Below are 19,944 nucleotides of genomic sequence, written 5' to 3'. Positions count from 1 at the left end.
TTTAAATTTCTTGTAGAGATGAGCTCTCGCTATGTTGCCCAGGCCAGTCTCAAGCTCCTGGACTCAAGCAATCCTCCCACCTTGGCCTTCCAAATCACTGGGATTATAGGCATGAGCCATTATGCCTGACTCTTGCCCAAATCTCTGACGTCAAATTGTTTATTGACAGAAAACCCACTGAAGTATTTAAAGTTAGGAAGATCTGGGAGATATGGGTTGCTGGCATGAAAATGTATAGCTTAACAATATTTGTTTGTCAATAAAATGATAAATTAGCATCAATATTAGTTCCCATGGCTGCCATAACAAATTACTACCAACTGAGTTGCGTAGCAGAAATTTATGGTCTCTCCGTTGTGGAGGCCAGACTTTCAAAATGGAGTTACTGGCAGAGTTGGTTCCTTCTGAGGGTTGTAGGGGAAGGATCTGTTTCAGGTCTGTCCTTGGCTTGTAGATGGATAGCCTCATGTTAACATGGTGTTCTCCCTGTGTGCGAGTCTGTCCCCAAATTTCCCCCCCTTTTTTTTCTTTTTTAATTTTTTGAGATGAAATTTCACTCTTGTCACCCAGGCTGGAGTACAGTGGCGCAATCCCAGCTCATTGCAACCTCCGCCTCCCGGGTTCAAGTGATTCTTCTGCCTCAGCTTCCCGAGTAACTGGGATTACAGGCGCCAGCCACCATGCTGGGCTAATTTTGCATTTTTAGTAGAGACGGGGTATCACCGTGTTGGCCAGGCTGGTTTCAAATTCCTGACCTCAGGTGATCCACTGGCCTCAGCCTCCCAAAGTGCTGGGATTACAGGCATGGGCCACCATGCTGGGCCAAATTTCCTCTTTTTATAAGGACTCCAGTCATATTGGATTAGGGCCCCTCCCAACGTCCTTTTAACTTGAAGAACTGATCTTCAAATAACATCATATTCTAAGGTGCTGAGGTTTAAGACTTCAACATATGAATTTGGGAGGGAACGTAATTCAGTAGCAGTCTGAAACAGCAGTACAAAGAAGACAGAATTAAGTGTATCAGTTGCTCTCAAATTTAACAAGCACTGCTAACAATATTATTTTTTAGGTTTATTGATATAAGTGGAAGATCAATTTGTGACCAATGGTTTTCTCACTTCAAGAATTTAGTCTGTTTTGACAATGGTGGCTGCAAGTATTCTTAGAAGGTATTATTTTTATCCCGACTATTTTGTTGTATGTGCATACCTGTTCCTAGCAACTCACATTCCATCTAATTATAACATTCCTGTTAGGGCTGATGCAAATGTTTCTCATAAGACTTAAAAGTGTAACAGTTTAAATTGTAACATAACCTTAGAAAGCATCTGGTCTAAAGCCTCTAGTTTTCTAAGTTCTCTTGCAGAAATAGAAATGTAGGTCGCTATGAGGCCAATTACATATAACCAGTTATGGCATATGGGAGTGGGATCCAGGTTATCTGGTTTACAGTCTAGTGATGGTTCCATTACACCATGCTACATAAACCTAACCTTTGTCCCTCGGATGTTTTTTGTGACTACTTCACCTAACAATTAACCTAGTTCTTGATAATTTTGTTTTTATGCTTTTTATACATCTAGCTCCAGGAATTAGATTTTCAGAAAAACACCTTAAGTAATGTCTTGGTTTGTTTGTTTTTTTAAAATCTATTTGCTGCTTTACATTTTGATCAAGTGTTAGTAATTGAAAAGAATGCGGGCCGGGCGCGGTGGCTTACGCCTGTAATCCCAGCACTTTAGATCACAAGGTCAGGAGATCCAGACTGCCCTGGCTAACACAGTGAAACCCCATCTCTACTAAAAATATAAAAAAATTAGCCAGGCGTGGTGACGGGTGCCTGTAGTCCCAGCTGCTTGGGAGGCTGAGGCAGGAGAATGGCGTGAACCTGGGAAGCAGAGCTTGCAGTGAACCAAGATCGCGCCACTGTACTCCAGCCTGGGCGACAGAGCGAGACTCCATCTCAAAAAAGAAAAGATTGTAATGCAGCTACTCAAAGAGACATAAATCCAAGTTTCAGAACCATAAAATTTTGTACTTTTTTTTTTTTTGAGACAGAGTCTTGCTCTGTCGCCCAGGCTGGAGTGCAGTGGCGTGATCTTGGCTCATGGCAACCTCCACCTCCCAGGTTCAAGCAGTTCTCCTGACTTAGCCTCCCAAGTAGCTAGGATTACAGGCGTGTGCCACCACACCCAGCTAATTTCTGTGTTTTTAGTAGAGTTGGGATTTCACCATGTTGACCTGGCTGGCTTGAACTCCTGACCTCTTGTGATCCACCCACCTGGATCTCCTAAAATGCTAGGATTAGAGGCCTGAGCCACCGTGCCCAGCATAATTTTGTACTTTTTGATGAATCTGCAGCTTAAGGACCTATCCCAATGACAGTTTGTCCCACAAAACCTTTTTGCCTTGGCCGTTTTCAAATCAATGATTGACCATAAATTGCTTGAAGTAGTTGGTCTTTATTTATTTATTATTATTATTTTTTGAGACGGAGCCTCCCTCTGTTGCCCAGGCTAGAATGCAGTGACGTGATCTCGGCTCACTGCAACCTCCGCCTCCCGGGTTTAAGCAATTCTCCTGCCTCAGCCTCCCGAGTAGCTGGGATTACAGGCACCTACCACCACACCGAGCTAATTTTTGTATTTTTAGTAGAGGTGGGGTTTCACCATCTTGGCCAGGCTGGTCTTGAACTCCTGACCTTGTGATCCACCCTCCTCGGCCTCCCAAAGTGCTGGGATTACAGGTGTGAGCCACTGTGCCCAGCCAGTCTTTTAACTTAATGAACTTCAGAAGAACAAACCTACCTAAAAAAATTAACACTCCTACTTTTGTTGTTGTTGTTTTTAACTTCAGAGACAGACATTTTCACTGTATTCTTGTGACTTGCACCACAATTCAAGTCTGAGATTACATGAACACTTCAGTAGAAGGTTCTGGGCAGCAGTGAACAGTAGTGACAGGTCATTATTGTTTTTCTTGCTGTTTTAAAACTTCATCTTACAATGAGTTATTTTGAAATTCCAAAACATTTCCCTGAAATTGAAAACGGTTGTTCACTAAAAAGCCTCTTCCTGCTTGTAAATTTGCCAGTTTTACCATTTTAAATCACCTTTCTTACGTTTCTCTGAATTGCATGTTATTTGTCAATTTCATAGTTTCTCTAATCCATTGTTTGCTGAATTGTAGGCTTTTTTTTTTTTTTTTTAATAGACTAGCACTAATCCTAATTCTTAAATCTGATTTACAAAGCATTGAATTACTTAATCCTGGCACTTTTCCACTTTTCTTGTATGTCTTACTACCTTTTACAAGAGACTTAGTATATTTTCCAAGCTGCTGTGTTAATTTTTTAATGGAATTTTAATGCCTAAAAAGACCATATGTTGGCTGGGTGCGATGGCTCACGCCTGTAATCTCAGCACGTTGGGAGGTCGAGGCAGACGGATCACCTGAGGTCAGGAGTTCGAGACCAGCCTGGCCAACATGGTGAAACCTGTTCTCTACTAAAAAAATGACAACAAAATTTAACTTGGTTTCCAGATGAGGAAACAGATTCTTAAAAGGACAAACATCTCTCCAAGGTCATGGGGTGAGCAAGAACTTGGAAACTCTGATTCCCAGTTTCTGACTCCCTGTTCAATTTCTATCAAATGGCCGAAAGGACTACAGGATAGACTTATACAGATCTAGTGGGTTGTTCGCCAGGCGTGGTGGTTAGCACCTGTAATGCCAGCTACTTGGGAGGCTGAGACAGGAGAATCGCTTGAACCCAGGAGGCAGAGTTTGCAGTGAGCCAAGATCGTGCCATTGCATGGGTGACAAGAGTGAAACTCTGTCTCAAAAGAAAAAAACAAAAACATATGTTATATAAATTTGAAAGAGCTAATAAAAATCAAATGGCCACAATCTTCTTGGGAAGTAGATTGGCTTACCAAAATATCAATATTCATTAAGAATTTAAGTGACGTTGGATGCACACGGTGGCTGACGCCTGTAATCTCAGCACTTTAGGAGTCCAAGGTGGGTGGATCACGAGGTCAGGAGTTCAAGACCAGCTTGGCCAAGATGGTGAAACCCTGTCTCTACTAAAAATAAAAAAATTAGCTGGGCATGGTGGTGGGCGCCTGTAATCCCAGCTACTCGGGAGGCTGAGGCAGAGAATTGCTTGAACCCTGCGGCAGAGGTTGAAGTGAGACGAGATCGCACCACTGCACTCCAGCCTGGGTGACAGAGCGAGACTCTGTCTCTGAAAAAAAAAAGAATTTAAGTGAAAATAAATACTTAAGATCAACTGTTAAACCCAGTGGAGAAGCCAATTGTGTTAGTCAGGTATATCATACAATTAACAGTTTCATCCCAATAAATAAAACAAATTTTGGGATATATATTCCCTTGCCTATAACTTTTAATTTCAGTACTGGTGACTAAAGATAGAGTGTCAGAAGAGAATTTTTATTATGGCACTGAGTTTATGGGATTACATATATTCCTTATGTTAATTTGGCTTTCCATAAATTAATCTTGTAAGACAACATTCACATCTAAGAAATGGTGTACATTCATGGTTTAAAACAAATTCGCAAACTAGAAGTTTTACATAGTTTACCTGTTTATATAAAGTTATATGTCCCATTTATAAGTTTAAAAACTAAGATTTTAAGACTATTAGAGTTGTTAGGAATTTACTTTGTACTAGTGATTTGAAAAATAATTTTCTGGATAATGAATTTCCATACTAAAGCATCAGTCACCACCAATTCCTTATTAAGTTAATTCTCTTTAGTAACTTTGGTGCTAAAGTGGTAGCTATCTGAACCCAAAATAAATTTGTGAAGAGTAATTTATTCATTCCAAAAAGAAATTTTCTTACATTGCTGGAAGAGAATATTGTAGTATCTACTAATCTTATTCCCATACTTGATGAAGGGTGATTATTTAGAGAGTTTTAAAAGAAATTAACAGAACATTTAAAAGTGTGTTCTTTGTTGTTTATTTTTAAATAGGCAAATAAATCTAACCTGACATCTTTTTTCCCCTTGCTAGAAATATTGAGCTGAATGAATGACATTCCAAAAATGTAATGAATAGTACATATTTTGAATGAAAACTCAAAATTTTCTAGTTTTTAATATCTTGTCCGGAGAGTGTATCCACTACTGAAAAATCCTGCAGTTGAATAATTGATATTTTCGCCTTTACTCTTCAAAGTAAAGCTGAGATCAGAAATTGGAATCATATTCAGCAAATGTAATTTCTGGTGGGTAATTTTTTGTTTCTTTTTAAAGCTATTCACCTGCTGTTCTGGATTTTGGTTGGCTAAAATTTGAGCATACAGAATTCCCATGTTTCCTGCCTACCCTGTTCATTTGTGGTTATGTCCACAATGGCATTATTTGTCTTTTTCTGTTTTTCTTTTTCTTTTATAAGAGAGGCCCAGGCAGATCTCAAACTCCTGGGCTCAAGCAATCCACCTGCCTCAGCCTCCCAAAGTGCTGGGATTACAGTCATGAGCCACCACTCCTGGCCTTATTCATCTTTTTTTAAATACATATTTCTGAAATTATATTCTATGGCTGATTACTGCTTTCTTTACAACTCATCTTATTTGGGTTTTCAGAAAGTTTCAAAAGATTATTTTCCCAACTAACAACGTAAGTTGCCATGAACTAAACGTGTCCCCTCAAAATTCATATGTTCAAATGCTAATCCCCAATGTGATGGTATTAGAAGATGGGGCCTTTGCTATATGATTAGGTCATGAAAGTGAAGCCCTCACGAATGGGATTAGTGCCCTTATAAAAGGGACCCCAGAGAGCGCTCACCCTTTTTCCATGTGAGGATACAATGAGAAGTCAGTCTGCAACCTGGTTAGAGAGCCTCACCAGAACCTAACCATACTAGCACCTTGATCGCGGACTTCCAGCCTCCAGAACTGTGAGAAATTTCTGTTGTTTATAAGCCACTCAGTCTATGGTACATCGTTATAGTAGCCTATATTGACTAAGATAGAGTAGATTTGTTTTGATTCTTCCTTCCGTCTGTTCTCCAAACTCTTAAAATAAGTTACTCCCTTCATGCCATACCCACATCACTTGCTTGTATACCCTGCAGATATTTTATATATACCTGCCTGGCATCAGTTTGTGCTGAATTTGTAAATTTTGAATGTGTATTTTAGATTTTAAGCAGAACATTATGGCACAGATCTTAATAACTTCTTTATGGTTACAATATTCTGGTTAAATTCCTTAATGGCATTCATCCATTGTTGGTGAGCAACTAAGATGCTGAAGTAGAAGGACCTAACCTAGAATGACACAATGTTAGATCTGTGATGAACCTTAGAGATACAGTCTAGACTCATAAAGTAAAAAACATATAAAAATAATTGTGTCTGGGTGTGGGGGCTCACTCCTATAATCCCAGCTCTTTGGGAGGCCAAGGCAGGAGGATCGCCTGAGGCCAGCCTGGGCAACATAGTGAGATCCCAACTATACAAAAATTTAAAATAAAATTAGCCAGGCATGGTGGTGTGTGCCTGTAGTCCCACCTACTTGGGAGGCTGAGGTGAGAGGATTGCTTGAGCTCAGGAGTTCAAGGCTGCAGTGAGCTATTATTGATCGTGCCACCGCACTTCAGCCTGGGCAGACAGAGTGAGATCCTGTCTCTAATAATAATAATAGTAATAATAATAATTGTATATGGTATGTAGTTTTTACTTTCATGGTTGTAAATTCTGTGATATAAAATTTCATTGGCACAATACTTTGATTCATGAATATTTTTACTTAGGAAAAAATTAACTTTTTTATTATTATTTTTTTTTTGAGACAGAGTCTTGCTCTGTCCTCCAGGCTGGAGTGCAGTGTGCGATCTCGGCTCACTGCAAGCTCTGCCTCCCAGGTTCATGCCATTCTCCTGCCTCAGCCTCCTGAGTAGCTGGGACTACAGGTGCCCACCACCACGCCCGGCTAATTTAGGAAAAAATCAACTTTGTAAGAAAAACAAATTGCTGAAAAATATGAAGTAAATAATAATAGTCATACATGGATATGGAAAACATTGGGTAGATGATACATGAATGACTGAAATTGGAGAATATAGAATTCCAGATTAAACTTATTTATATTTGAGAAAAATGATCTTCTAACATCATTAGTCAAACGCTTTTTAAGGTAGAATGAACATGACAAACTCCTAACCACTCTTCAAAGAATTTTCTTTAAAGTTAAAATGTGCCCTGTGTTTTTCATGGAATGTTATGCCAAACACTTAGAGAAAAATAACATATTAAAAAATAAAGGACAAAAGCATATGACTCTGATTTGTAATCCCTGTTCAGTAGCTATAAATTGTGTGACTATGATCACGAACAGTAGATGTAATGTTACGAAGTTTTTCTTAAATAGTCCATGGGTTCTGCAACTCCTTAAAACAAGCTTGTCCAACCCACGGCCCGACACAAATTTGTAAACTTTCTTAAAACGTTGTGAGATTTATTTGCAATTTGTTTTGTTTTGTTTTGTTTTGAAGCTCATCAGCTATCGTTAGTGTATTTTATGTGTGACACAAGACAATACTTCTTCCAGTGTGGCCCAGGGAAGCCAAAAGATTGGATACCCCCTTCCTTAAAAAAAAAAAATTTTTTTTGACCTTAAAAACTTATATTTTACGGGTTGGGCACGGTGGCTCATGCCTGTTATTCCAGCACTTTGGGAGGCCGAGGCAGGTGGATCACCTGAGGTCAGGAGTTCGAGACCAGCTCGGCCAACACAGTGAAACCCTGTCTCTACAAAAATAGAAAAATTAGCCAAGCATTGGTGGTGAATGCCTGTAATCCCAGCTACTCAGGAGGCGTGGTGGATGCCTGTAATCCCAGCTACTTGGGAGGCTGAGGCAGGAGAATCGCTTGAATCTGGGAGGTGGGGGTTGCAGTGAGCCGAGATCACGCCATTGCACTCCAGCCTGGGCGACTGAGCGGGATTCCTCAAAAAAAAAAAAACAAAAAAAAAACTATTTTACTATGTTTCTATTTAACCAACAGCAGCTATGGAATATCTACCAGCAAGCCAAGTGCTCAGGGATACAAAGATAAACTATGGTTCTTGACCTCAAAGAGATTTACCATATAATGCAGGAAACTGTCGCCTTTCTGAACTACAAGTCCGTTAAATATCAAATTGACTTTCATATATCTAAGTATTTGCTTTATGTATAACGCTACCTATCATACACATTTTTGTAAGTTTTTTATATACTTGTGATTCAGTACTTCCAAAATATATGCAGAATGACTAAAGTTTATACTCCCATTAGCAAGATCATGTTTCCTTACAGGCTTACCAACTATATCATACAATTTTTAAATATCCTGTAAATCTTAAGGGTATAAAGTAGTACATTATTATTGTTTAAATTTGCATAATCTGATTACTAAAAAGGTTGAGACTATTTTAATATGCTTATTAGTCATTTTCACTTTCATTTTGTGAAATGCTTCTCCCTATTCTTTGTCTGCTTTTCTGTTGGGTTTTCTGCTCTATTTTCTGAAGTTCTTTTTATTTATTTATTTATTTATTTATCGAGACGGAGTCTTACTCTGTCGTCCAGGCTGCAGTGCAGTGACACAATCTCGGCTCACTGCAAGCTCCGCCTCCCGGGTTCACGCCATTCTCCTGCCTCAGCCTCCCAAGTAGCTGGGACAATAGGCGCCCGCCACCATGCCCAGCTAATTTTTTATGTTTTTAGTGGAGACGGCGTTTCACCGTGTTAGCCAGGATGGTCTCGATATCCTGACCTTGTGATCCGCCCGCCTCGGCCTTCTAAAGTGCTGGGATTACAGGCGTGAGCCATCCTGCCCGGCCTGGAAAGCTTTTAAGCTCCAAAAGTGATATGATCTGGATTTTTATTTTCTTTTTCTTTTTTTTTTAATTTGGGGACAATGTCTCACTCTGTTGCCCAGGCTGGAGTGCAGTGGCACGATAAATCACAGTTCGCTGCAGCCCCGGGCCCAAACAATCCCCCCACCTCAGCCTCCGAAGTAGCTGGGACCACAGGTGTGTGCCACCACGCCTCGCTAGGTTTTTAAATTTTTTTTTTTTTAATTTTTCATTTTTTTAGTTTGTAGAGACAGGGAGGAGGAAGCGGCGGGGTGGGGCTCCCTATGTTGCCCAGGCTGGTCTCGAACTCCTGGTCTTAAGAGATATCCCACCCCTTCGGTCTCCCAAAGTGTCAGGATTACAGGCGTCAGCCACTGCCATCTTTGGAAGCTAGCTAAGCCTGGGCTGGGCAGAGACTTGGACACTTTGAGGGGAGAAGGCAGGGTGAGAAGTTGGAAGGGGGAACGGAAAGCCACTCTCCTGGTAGCAGTCCCTGCCCACAACAAACCTTGCCTTCTGCCCTCAAGAAAAATGGCGCCTGGCATAGATGCGCTTCCGGCCCCGGAGCCAAACAGAACAGAGGGGGCAAGAGGCCGGAAGTGACCGCCCTTTGCCACTCCCCCTGCCTCCTCTCCGCCTTTAACTTCTCGGGAAGATGAGGCAGTTTGGGATCAGTGGCCGAGTTGCTGTTGCCGGGTGATAGTTGGAGCGGAGACAGTGAGTGCGGGCTGCCTCGACAGCTAGCATGTTTGCGACGCTCAGAGTGACCTTCGAGCGACTGGGGACAGAGGGCGGGAGTCGTTCATGCAGCGTTCTGTGACGAGGCGCCGCCCGCCGCGGTCCTGTGGGAAAGGAGAGAGCTAACCGTCAGGCGAGCGGGGCTGGCGGCCGAGTCGAGCCCACGAAGCCCACGAGGCCGAGCTCGGGGGTGGGAGTGGGGGATCCGGACCTGGACGGGCGCGCGCGGGGCTGGGGTGGGCTCTGGCCCAGACCACTGCGCCCGGTGTGGGAAGGCGGGAGGCTTTTACTAAGGCAGGTGTTCACACCGGCCGGACCGGGGCGTTGCCCCCACCCGGCTTTTCCCACGCAGCTCCCTCGCGCGGTCATTTCTGGACTCTCTGGAAGGATCCGCCTTCTTTATCGCCACTGTTCCTTTCCATATGCATACCGGGATTAGACCGTGATTGTCTGTCTTTGGTGTCTTTTTCTTGAGAAACCACCTATGCTTTCTTAGGCTGGTACTCCTTGAAGTTTCTGATACTTTGGCTGGAAGCGTTAATGCCCTCTTTAAGCCTTACCTCCTCATTTGTAGTGATGAACTCCTTCTTTCTAAATGTCAGCCTCACGTTGTGGTCTTAGAGTTTTATTTCCTCACTCTGCATATCCACCCCCACTCACTTAGAGCTTCAGGTTGAGAAACTTAGTAACTTCGTTATTGTTTGTGAACTTGGCTTCCTTTCACTAACCCTATTCCCTGATGTACTTTATAGTCACATGCAGTGACAAACTTAGTCACAATTAGTTTCATCTTCACCAAAGGGAAATTGAGTCGAAATTGCAACCAAGATTTTGACTAATAGATTTCACTTATTTTAGTGAAATATCATTCAAAAGTCATCTCTAATTGTCTGACTAGAACACTCCCAAAAAAGAATTACCTAAAAACATTTTGCCAGCATAATTTATTTCATTGGAGAGTTGATGACTGTCACTGGTGTGTCATCAGTTTGCATGTCTGTCATCCACTTTAGTTTGTGCTTTTCTAACTTTATCTCCCCCTAGTAGCATAATGGCAGAAACTGTTTCTCCACTGAAGCACTTTGTGCTGGCTAAGAAGGCGATTACTGCGATCTTTGACCAGTTACTGGAGTTTGTTACTGAAGGATCACATTTTGTTGAAGGTTAGTTCTTCTTAAGTTCTTAAAGTAATTACTGTTGAAAATATATAAAAGTGCGTATTCTTTCAACATTAGTTATTGAACACATATAGGGCATTGTACTGTATACTATGAGAAGTACCATAACGAGTAAAACCCATTTCTACCCTCTAGAAGGGGAAAATTAAATGGTATTAATAACAACTAAGAACTTTAGTATATTAATAGCTCATTTAATTTTCATCACCACTAGGTGATGAAATAGCTATATTAATAGTTCATTTAATTTTCATCACCACCATCTTTCATTTTAAAGGTGAAGAAACCAAATCAAAGAAAAGTTAAACAGCTTGCCCAAGGTCACACAGCTAATAAGTGCCCAGACAAAAAATCAGGCAGTCCACATTTAACCATTATACTTGTCTCCTCCCCAGCTTAGCAGTTAAAGCAAGACCTCAGGCATATCTCATTCTCTCAAATGAGGCTGAGTTGCAGTGGAAAGGGGCAAAAGGCGTTTCATAACTGTTGAAACAAAGGTGATGAGGAATGTCTTACTAGGGAGTACTTTGTTTTTTTGAGACAAAGTCTTGCTTTCTTGCCCAGGCTGGAGTGCAGTGGCGTGATCTCGGTTCACTGCAGCCTCCACCTCCTGGGTTCAAGCGATTCTTCTCCTTCAGCCGCCAGACTAAATGGGACTACAGGCACGTGCCACCATGCCCAGCTAATTTTTGTATTTTTAGTAGAGATGGGGTTTCACCATGTTGGCCAGGCTGGTCTCGAACTTCTGACCTCGTGATCCTCGCACGTCGGCCTCCCAAAGTGCTGGGATTACAGGTGTGAGCCACCGTGCCTGGCCGGGAATACTTCTTTGAAGATAACTGTTGAAATTTTTTGCTGATTCTTAAGATTATGTACCTCTCGGCCGGGCACCCTGGCTCACACCTGTAATCCCAGCACTTTGGGAGGCCAAGATGGGTGGATTACCTGAGGTTAGGAGTTCAAGACCAGGCTGAGCAACATGGTGAAACCCTGTCTCTACTAAAAATGCAAAAATTAGCTCGGCATGGTGGTGGAAGCCTGTAATCCTAGCTACACAGGAGGCTGGAGGAGGGAGAATCGTTTGAACCTGGGAGGCAGAGGTTGCAGTGAACCGAGGTTGCGCACTGCACTCAGCCTGGGCGACAGAGTGAGACTCCATCTCAAAAAAAAACAAAGATTATGTACCTCTCAACTATACAATGGAAAGGGAGGGATTCTATAAATTTTTCCAGCAACGCTGGAAACCTTTGATAGATTGGTAGAATCAAACTTTTTTTTTCATGTCTCTCCCAAATCTCTCTTACCAGATTTTGAGCTCCTTTAGGACAGGAGCCTAGGACTCATTGTATTCCTAGCACCAGACTTGACACAATTCAATGCTGAATGAGAAAAAAAAAAAAAATAGTAGTATAGAATCTTTGTTTCCAATTAGGAAATAATTTGAGCTGGCACAGTTGACTTTTGAAAAATATTTTATTTTCTAAAAAAATTAATAGGAAGTGAAAATGAAGTTAAATGTGTATTGTGCGTGTCGTAGATCATGCATTATGCTAGGCACTAGTGAAATGGCAGCTTTAGAATCTGAATTCAGTTTTACAGGTTTTAGAACCTCAGTAAAAATGTTGCAAAAAGGAGACAAAGCAAATAAATCAGGAAAAACATACAAGAGCAAAAATAAAATGAAAAGCAAAAATAAATGTAATGATACTTAAACAAGTCTGTCCATTATTCACCAAATTGCATATATTTTATTAATGCATTAAAAAAGTATGGTGAGATATGAGAAGCTTAATTGGATGTGCACTGGGTATGTTTTCAGTGGCAGTGTTTGTCTCTAATTAGGATCATTCAGATAGCCAGATGAATCTTTTTTTTTGTTTTTGTTTTTTGAGACGATGTCTCGCTCTGTTGCCCAGGTTGGCGTGCAGTGGCATGATCTCAGCTCACTGCAACCTCCGCCTCCCAGATTCAAGTGATTTCTAGCTAATTTTTGTATTTTTAGTAGAGATGGTGTTTTACCATGTTGGCCAGGCTGGTCACGAACTCCTTACTTCAAGTGATCTGCCCACTTTGGCCTCCCAAAGTGCTAGGATTATAGGCGTGAGCCCCCACGCCCACATAAATCTTCATGTCTTTACCTTCAAAAAGAGGTGATAAGAATGTAAACATCAGTTTATCTCCTATTCCTGAATTATAAACAAAATTGAAATATTTTTCTACTTTTCAAACCCAGGCTTTTTTAACTACCTCCAGCCATAGAGGAGAGGTGAGGGCTGGGATGTGCAGTTAAACCCTAAACCTGATGAGAGTGAGACTGGGATACAATCTGATGAGATCGAGTGCATTCAGGGTGGTATGGCTGTAGACGGGACGCAACCTGTAATTCTCTTTCTTCTCTGTTAAATGAGCTGTTTCACCTCATCCCTGAGGGAAGCAGATAGAACGTGGTAAAGTAGCAATGTCTTTCCTAGCTTGGAGACCTTGAACCACATCTTAATTTCTGAGGGGCTCCTATTAAACCTCACTTTTTTCTCAGTATGTGGCTCCTCCTTCTGAGTTCAAGATCTGAAGATCCATCCTGTCAGGTTGGAACAATAATAGGTCAGTGTTAGGTTCTAGTTTCTCTGTTTAGAAATGTAGTCTTGTCTCAGGGGTAGCTTGTATGTTTGAGACCTAGAAGTACGCATTTGATTGTGCCCTTGCAACATTTAATATTTTTGAAATTCTTTCGGGTGGGATTCTTATGACCCATTGCCACGGAGTATGCACCTTTTACCAAACATTCAGATGCTGTGGGTGGCATGTTAACATAAAGCCAGAATACATACAATCTTAGGTATTCCATTATATAACTAACTTAATATTCATTTATATCACTTTTCTGACGCCATTTCAATTTCACAGCAACATACAAGAATCCAGAACTTGATCAAATAGCCACTGAGAATGATCTGGTAGAAATGCAGGGATATAAAGACAAGCTTTCCATCATTGGTGAGGTGCTATCTCGGAGACACATGAAGGTGGCGTTTTTTGGCAGGTAATTATTTGTTATTACTTCTAAGGTTAGTTTCCAGAAATCAGCTTTGTGTCTGATGTTTCAGCAAGTAATATTTCTCCCATCCTCCCCTAGCCCCGCAAGTTTCTGCCTGTGTTGAACATTAAAGCTGTTAGCATGTGAAAGAATTTGTACATTTTACCTCCTGGTATAAAATGAAGCTTTATGAAAGTCATATTTTTACCTTTTCATGATTCTCATCTCTAAGAATTGGCTCTTAGCCAGTTTTAAGAATGGAAATACAGGTAAATGATAAGCATGATTTGTGATTTACTCTTTTAAGTTTACTTGAATATGTGAAAGTTTCAGAAGCTAGGATGAAATAACTTTTGTCAGACCTAGACAGGCCTAGAAGGAAAGAGGCTCTTGCTTAGGTGTCTGAGATAACTATTTCCAAGGACTTTCTAGAAATTCTTTCAAATCTCCTGCTTTGATAAGACTTATCAATAAACATACTTTAGGACTGCATTAATTAAGATAAAATGTTCTCAGGAGAGTTCTTGCCCAGTAATGGCATCTCCACCAATGAACTGACAATAGCTGGCATCGAACCTCTGGAACCAAAGAACTCTGTTTCTAGGCAGCTTATGTAAATCTCTTTTTGCTGATTAAAAAAACTCCTCTTACCCTCACTGAATGCACTGGTATGCCATTCCATGCATTCCAGATTATAATCCTTATTTTTGATTCCCAAGTAAACTCAGCATTTTTTTTTTTTTTTTCTGACATGGAGTCTCGCTCTGTCGCCCAGGCTGGAATGCAATGGCACAATCTTGGCTCGCTGCAACCTCCACATCCCGGGTTCAAGCGATTCTCCTGCCTCAGCCTCCCGAGTAGCTGGGATTACAGGCGTGCGCCACCATACCTGGCTAATTTTTGTATTTTTAGTAGAGATAGGGTTTCACTGTGTTGGCCAGGCTAGTCTTGAACTCCTGACCTCAGGTGATCCACCCGCCTTGGCCTCACAGAGTGTTGGAATTGCAGGCGTGAGCCACTGCATCCAGCCTAATTTTTTTGTTTTTTGTTTTGTTTTGTTTTGTTTTTTGAGGCAGAGTCTCACTCTTGCCAGGTTGGAGTGCAGTGGCACCATCTTGGCTCACTGCAACCTCTGCCTCCCGGGTTCAAGCAGTTCTCCTGCCTCAGCCTCCCAAGTAGCTAGGACTATGGGCGCACACTGCCACGCCTGGCTAATTTTTTTTTTTTTTGTATTTTAGTGGAGATGGGGTTTCACCATGTTGCCCAGGCTGGTCTCAAACTCCTGAGCTCAGGCTATCCACCCACCTCAGCCTCCCAAAGTGCTAGGATTACAGGCGTGAGCCACTGCGCCTGGCCCGGGCCTAATTTTTATATTTTTATTAGAGATGGGGTTTCACCATGTTGGCCAGGCTGGTCTCGAACTTCTGACCTCAGGTGAACCACTCTCCTCGGCCTCCCCAAGTGCTGGGATTACAGGTGTGAGCCACTGTGCCTGGCTAATTTAGAGGTGATTTTCTTTAGTGTCTTTCTTAAGGTTGACAATTATCAGGTTCACAGGTTGTAAGGATTATGGGGGGAAGAAAAGGGCAGCGATCAGGTATGTCTTCCAGAATTTTCAACTCCTTCATTCCCAGAGGGAGATTAGGAGGCACCATTACGTTGGTGTCACTATCCAGAGTGATAGGGTGATCTCTGCCACAGCTTATATGCAAAGACAAATGAGTAGCTCCATAATTGGTCATTCAGCTATCATGTGTTGTGTACCAACAGAGGCATTTATTTACTAAACTGACTTCGTTGGCCTTCTAAGCTATTTCCCATCTTAGGGCTTTTGCCCTTGCAATTCCCTATACCTACAACTCTCCTTTCCTTGTTCTATCTATGTCTCATGCTTTCTTATTCTTCATATTTCATCTTAAATGTTACTACCTTGGATACCTTCTCTGACCAGTCTATCTAAATTATTCCTTCTCAGTTATTTTCTGTTAAGGCACCCTGTTAATGTCTTTCAACACTTTTCACAATGCTCTTATTTTATGTTTTTATTTTCTGCTTCTCCCATTTGACCATATTCTCAGGGCCTTACACAGAGTCTGGCATGAGACAGCTCCATTTAAAAAGATCCTACTTCAGATTAGGGTGGAGTAGGAAGCAAGAGCCTCCTGGGAAGGTGATGGCTCAACTGTCCTACCGAGAATGAGAAATAGGTATAGCTTTGGATGTGAAAAAGGTCCAAAAGTTCATTTCTTGCAGAAAGCTATAAATAGAAAGGGGGAGAGCGACCACAGTGTGTTTGGAGAACTCAAGTAGTTGAATTTAAGGCGTTATGAAACTAGCAAAAGAAGAGACTTTGTAAGCAAAAGTCAGATTGTAAAAGACCTTAAATTAATATATCATGCTAAGGAGTTCTGCATTCTTTTATTTTGGAAAATAGTCATGAGAGGATTGGATGTTACAATTATAACCTTAGATATAATGGGGAGAATGAATTAAATGAGAACAGGAGGTAGGAGGCAGTTGTAGTATTGTTACCAGAAAGGGGTCCTGATCCTAACCCCAAGAGAGGGTTCTTGGACCTTGTGCAAGAAAGAATTCCGGGTGGGTCCATAAAGTGAAAGCAAGTTTATTAAGAAAGTAAAGGAATAAAGAATGGCTGCTGCATAGGCAGATCAGCCCCAAGAGCTGCTGCTTTGCTATTTTTATGGTTATTTCTTGATTGTATGCCAAACAAAGGGTGGATTATTCATGAGTTTTCCAGGTAAGGGGTGGCAATTCCCAGAACTGAGAGTTGGTACCTGTCCCCCTCTGTTTCTTTTTTTGGGAGATAGTTTCGCTCTTGTCACCCAGGCTGGAGTGCAATGGCATGATCTTGGCTCACTGCAACCTCTGTCTCTCAGGTTCAAGCGATTCTCCTGCCTCAGCCTCCCTACTAGTAGCTGGGTTTACAGGAGTGTGCCACCACACCCAGCTAATTTTTGTATTATTGGTAGAGATGGGTTTCACCATGTTGGCCAGCCTGGTCTCGAACTCCTGACCTCGGGCCATCCACCCACCTCGGCCTCCCAAAGTGCTGGGATTACAGGTGTGAGCCACCATGCCCGGCCGGTACCTCCCCTTTTTAGCCCATATATCCATCCATTCTGGATGTTGCCATGGCATCTAAACTGTTATGGCACTGGTGGGAAAATCCTTTTAGCGTGCTTATGTATTATAATTAGTTTAATGTATATTATATACATATTATATATATATCACAATGAGTAGTGAGGACGACCAGAGGTCACTTTCATTGCCATCTTGGTTTTGGTGGGATTTGGTCACTTCTTTTATCAGCAAGGTCTTTGTGACCTGTATATTGTGCCAACCTCCTATCTCATTCTGTGACTTAAAATGCCTAACTTACTGGGAATGCAGCCCAGTAGGTCTCACCCTCATTTTACTCAGCCCCTATTCAAGATGGAGTTGCTCTGATTCAAACACCTCTGACAAGTAGTATAGGCAATAAATTGTGTGTGTTTAATACAACTATATGTATTCAAGTGTAGTTACCAAAAAGGCGGTTGGAAATATGAGACTTGGACTAGGGAGAATTCTAGGAAATTTAGGAATTATTATTGGCTTATGTTGGTGATTGAGATCACAGGAGTTGGTGAGATGATCCAGGGAGAGTGTGTAATGAAAAACACTGGGGAGAGGAAGAGGGACTATCCATGGAAATGCCAGCCAGGGACCAGGCATGGTGGCTCATGCCTGTAATCTTAACACTTTGGGAGGCCGAGGCAGGTGGATCACCTGAGGTCAGGAGTTTGAGACCAGCCTGGCCAACATGGTGAAACCCTGTCTCTACCAAAAGTAGAAAAATAACTGGGTGGTACACTCCTGTAATCCCGGCTACTTGGGAGGCCGTGGCAGGAGAATCACTTGAACCCAGGAGGCGGAGATTGCAGTGAGCTGAGATGGTGCCACTGCACTCCAGCCTGGGCCACAGAGGGAGACTCCATCTCAAACAAGAAAAAGAAATGCCAGCCAGGTAAAAGGAAGATTAGAAAGCATTGGTATGGTATAAAAAGAAATATATTTGATCTTTGTCCCATTCTTGTCACAGAGCTTCTAAAACCATAGGAATTTCCTGAGTGATTGGAATATCTTGTTTTTATAATGACACCTTGTTTTTGATGACACCTGAATTTATGCTAATAAGTGGTTTAGTGTGGGGCGGTGACTAGATAACCTCAGAGGGTGACCAGTTACCTGAAAGTTTAAGTGATCAGGAGATTAGAGGATTGGAACTTTCCTTCCCACCAACCCATTTCCAGGAAGGGTAGGGGAGGACAGGCTGAAAATTAAGCTTTATGAAAACTCTTGAATAAGATTGGACTTCCAGGTAACTCAACTCATGGTTATCCTGGGAGAGTGACATGCTGAGAGGGCATGAGTGCTCAGGCATCTCATCTGTGTCACTTATAATATCCTTTATAATAAACCAGTAAATGTAAGTATAGTGCTTCCCTGAGTTCTGTGAGCTATTCTGACATTGAACCCAAGGTGGGAGGAGGTAGAAATGAATTGAATGATAGGACACCCAGTTGGTGTCTGCTGGAGAATTGCTTCATGCATGTGGAAAAATCTCCATACATCTAGTTAAGAAGTGTTCTGTGTTGATTTCGATAGTAGAGGAGGAAAAGTTTCTTTTTCCACAGTTGTTTTTTTTGTTTGTTTGTTTTGGGAGGCAGGATGACAGCGTGTCTCACACTTTAGTATGCATAAGAATCATCTGAGAGCATCCCCAGAGTTTTGATTCTTTAGGTTCGCAGTTCGTTTGAGGGATCTGCATCATTAATGGGCTCCCCAGATGATTCTTATATGGAATGGGGGGACCCAAACTGTAACCATAGTAGGTTCATCACCCAGTGCATGCAGCAAGTTGATATGCTGAGACACCAGGTTGCAGCAGAGAAGAGATTTAATCGTAGGGTCACCAAATGAGGAGATGGGAGGGAACCTCAATCCATCTCCCCAAGGAATTTGAGGTTAGGGTTTTTAAGGTTTTTGGAGTGCCCAAAGTATAGAGATCATTGATTGGTTGGAGCTTGCAGAGTGAAGTCATGGTAGAGGAAGATAATAAAGCTAGGCTGTATTCACATGCTGATCCATCCCATTCCTTTCTGGCGGGGGGTCTTCAAACTGGTTGCTGGATTTGGGGGCCTGAAAACATCTTAAACTATCCTTAAAAGTGTTATGATTCTAATGTCAGAGATCCTGTCTATAGGAAGAAGGAGGTGCAAATGGTCGATATCTGGTGTTACGTGACATTTAGCAACAAGGAAGTGGGCCAAAGTGCAGCCTGATTAATGATGAGCTATAGCCATATTTCTGTCCAGAACCCGGTATGTAATTCTTGTTAACCCCATGGAGATGGTTTCAGAACTACCCTTGAGGATCACTGCAAGGCTTCATGAAATGTCCAGAAAGATAAATTTTAAGAGAGGTCCTAGGCATCCTTGCAGGATGTGGTATAGTGGCAATAGAAGCCAATATTGAGCTAAGGAAGGTAAGCAGCTTCCCTGGGAAGGGAGTTGGGAATGATATCCATAACATAAGAAAAGTTCTTTCCCTCTTCTGCTAAAGAAAAGAGGTAAAACATATGCCAAAAAGATAGGATGCTTTTGCAGTGAACCAAAAGGCTCCCAGTGGTATCTGGGACTTGGGTTGACTTAATGGAAAGCAAGTCCCTGAAGTGAGTATGGGTTGTTGCTTGCATTTCAGAGCCATCAAAAGTGTTCTTTTTCCTATGACTGCATAACAGATTACCCAAAACTTAGCAACTTAACAGCCATTTTACTATGTTCACTGATTCTGTGAGTCAAGAATACAGATGGGGCACAGCGGGGATGTCTTGTCTTTGTTCCATGGACTCTGGAGCCTTAACTGAGAAGATGTGAAGACTGGGATGGCTCAAAAACTGAGGGTTGAAATAATCTTAAATCTTCAGTTACATGTCTGGGACCTGGGCTGGAATGATTCAAAGACTAGGGCTGTTCAGTAGAGTACTACCCAGAGCTCTCCATTTAGCTTGACTTCCTTGTAGCACAGCAGACTTGGGGTAAGT

The 19,944-nt window shown here is 41.8% G+C and overlaps 1 protein-coding gene across 3 annotated transcripts in view; it reads left to right on the top strand.

The window, feature by feature from the left end:
* The first annotated feature begins 5,247 nt into the window (after window positions 1-5,247).
* The window catches only part of MFN1 (mitofusin 1), a 47,853-nt gene continuing 33,156 nt past the window's right edge, over window positions 5,248-19,944 (top strand). The window contains exons 1-3 of one of the 3 annotated variants that reach the window (XM_030931825.1): window positions 5,248-5,263; window positions 10,671-10,786; window positions 13,706-13,841. In XM_030931825.1, the coding sequence (XP_030787685.1) occupies window positions 10,675-10,786; window positions 13,706-13,841 (248 nt within the window). In that variant the 5' untranslated portion in view covers window positions 5,248-5,263; window positions 10,671-10,674. Of the gene's footprint in view, window positions 5,264-9,487; window positions 9,603-10,667; window positions 10,787-13,705; window positions 13,842-19,944 lie in introns of those variants that run through there. The other 2 variants (XM_010373906.2, XM_010373916.1) reach the window with 2 other exon arrangements.

The sequence above is a fragment of the Rhinopithecus roxellana genome, chromosome 1, assembly GCF_007565055.1.
Source record: "Rhinopithecus roxellana isolate Shanxi Qingling chromosome 1, ASM756505v1, whole genome shotgun sequence".
In the NCBI taxonomy this organism is placed as follows: Eukaryota; Metazoa; Chordata; class Mammalia; order Primates; family Cercopithecidae; genus Rhinopithecus; species Rhinopithecus roxellana.
This window is presented reverse-complemented; position numbering and strand designations above follow the sequence as displayed.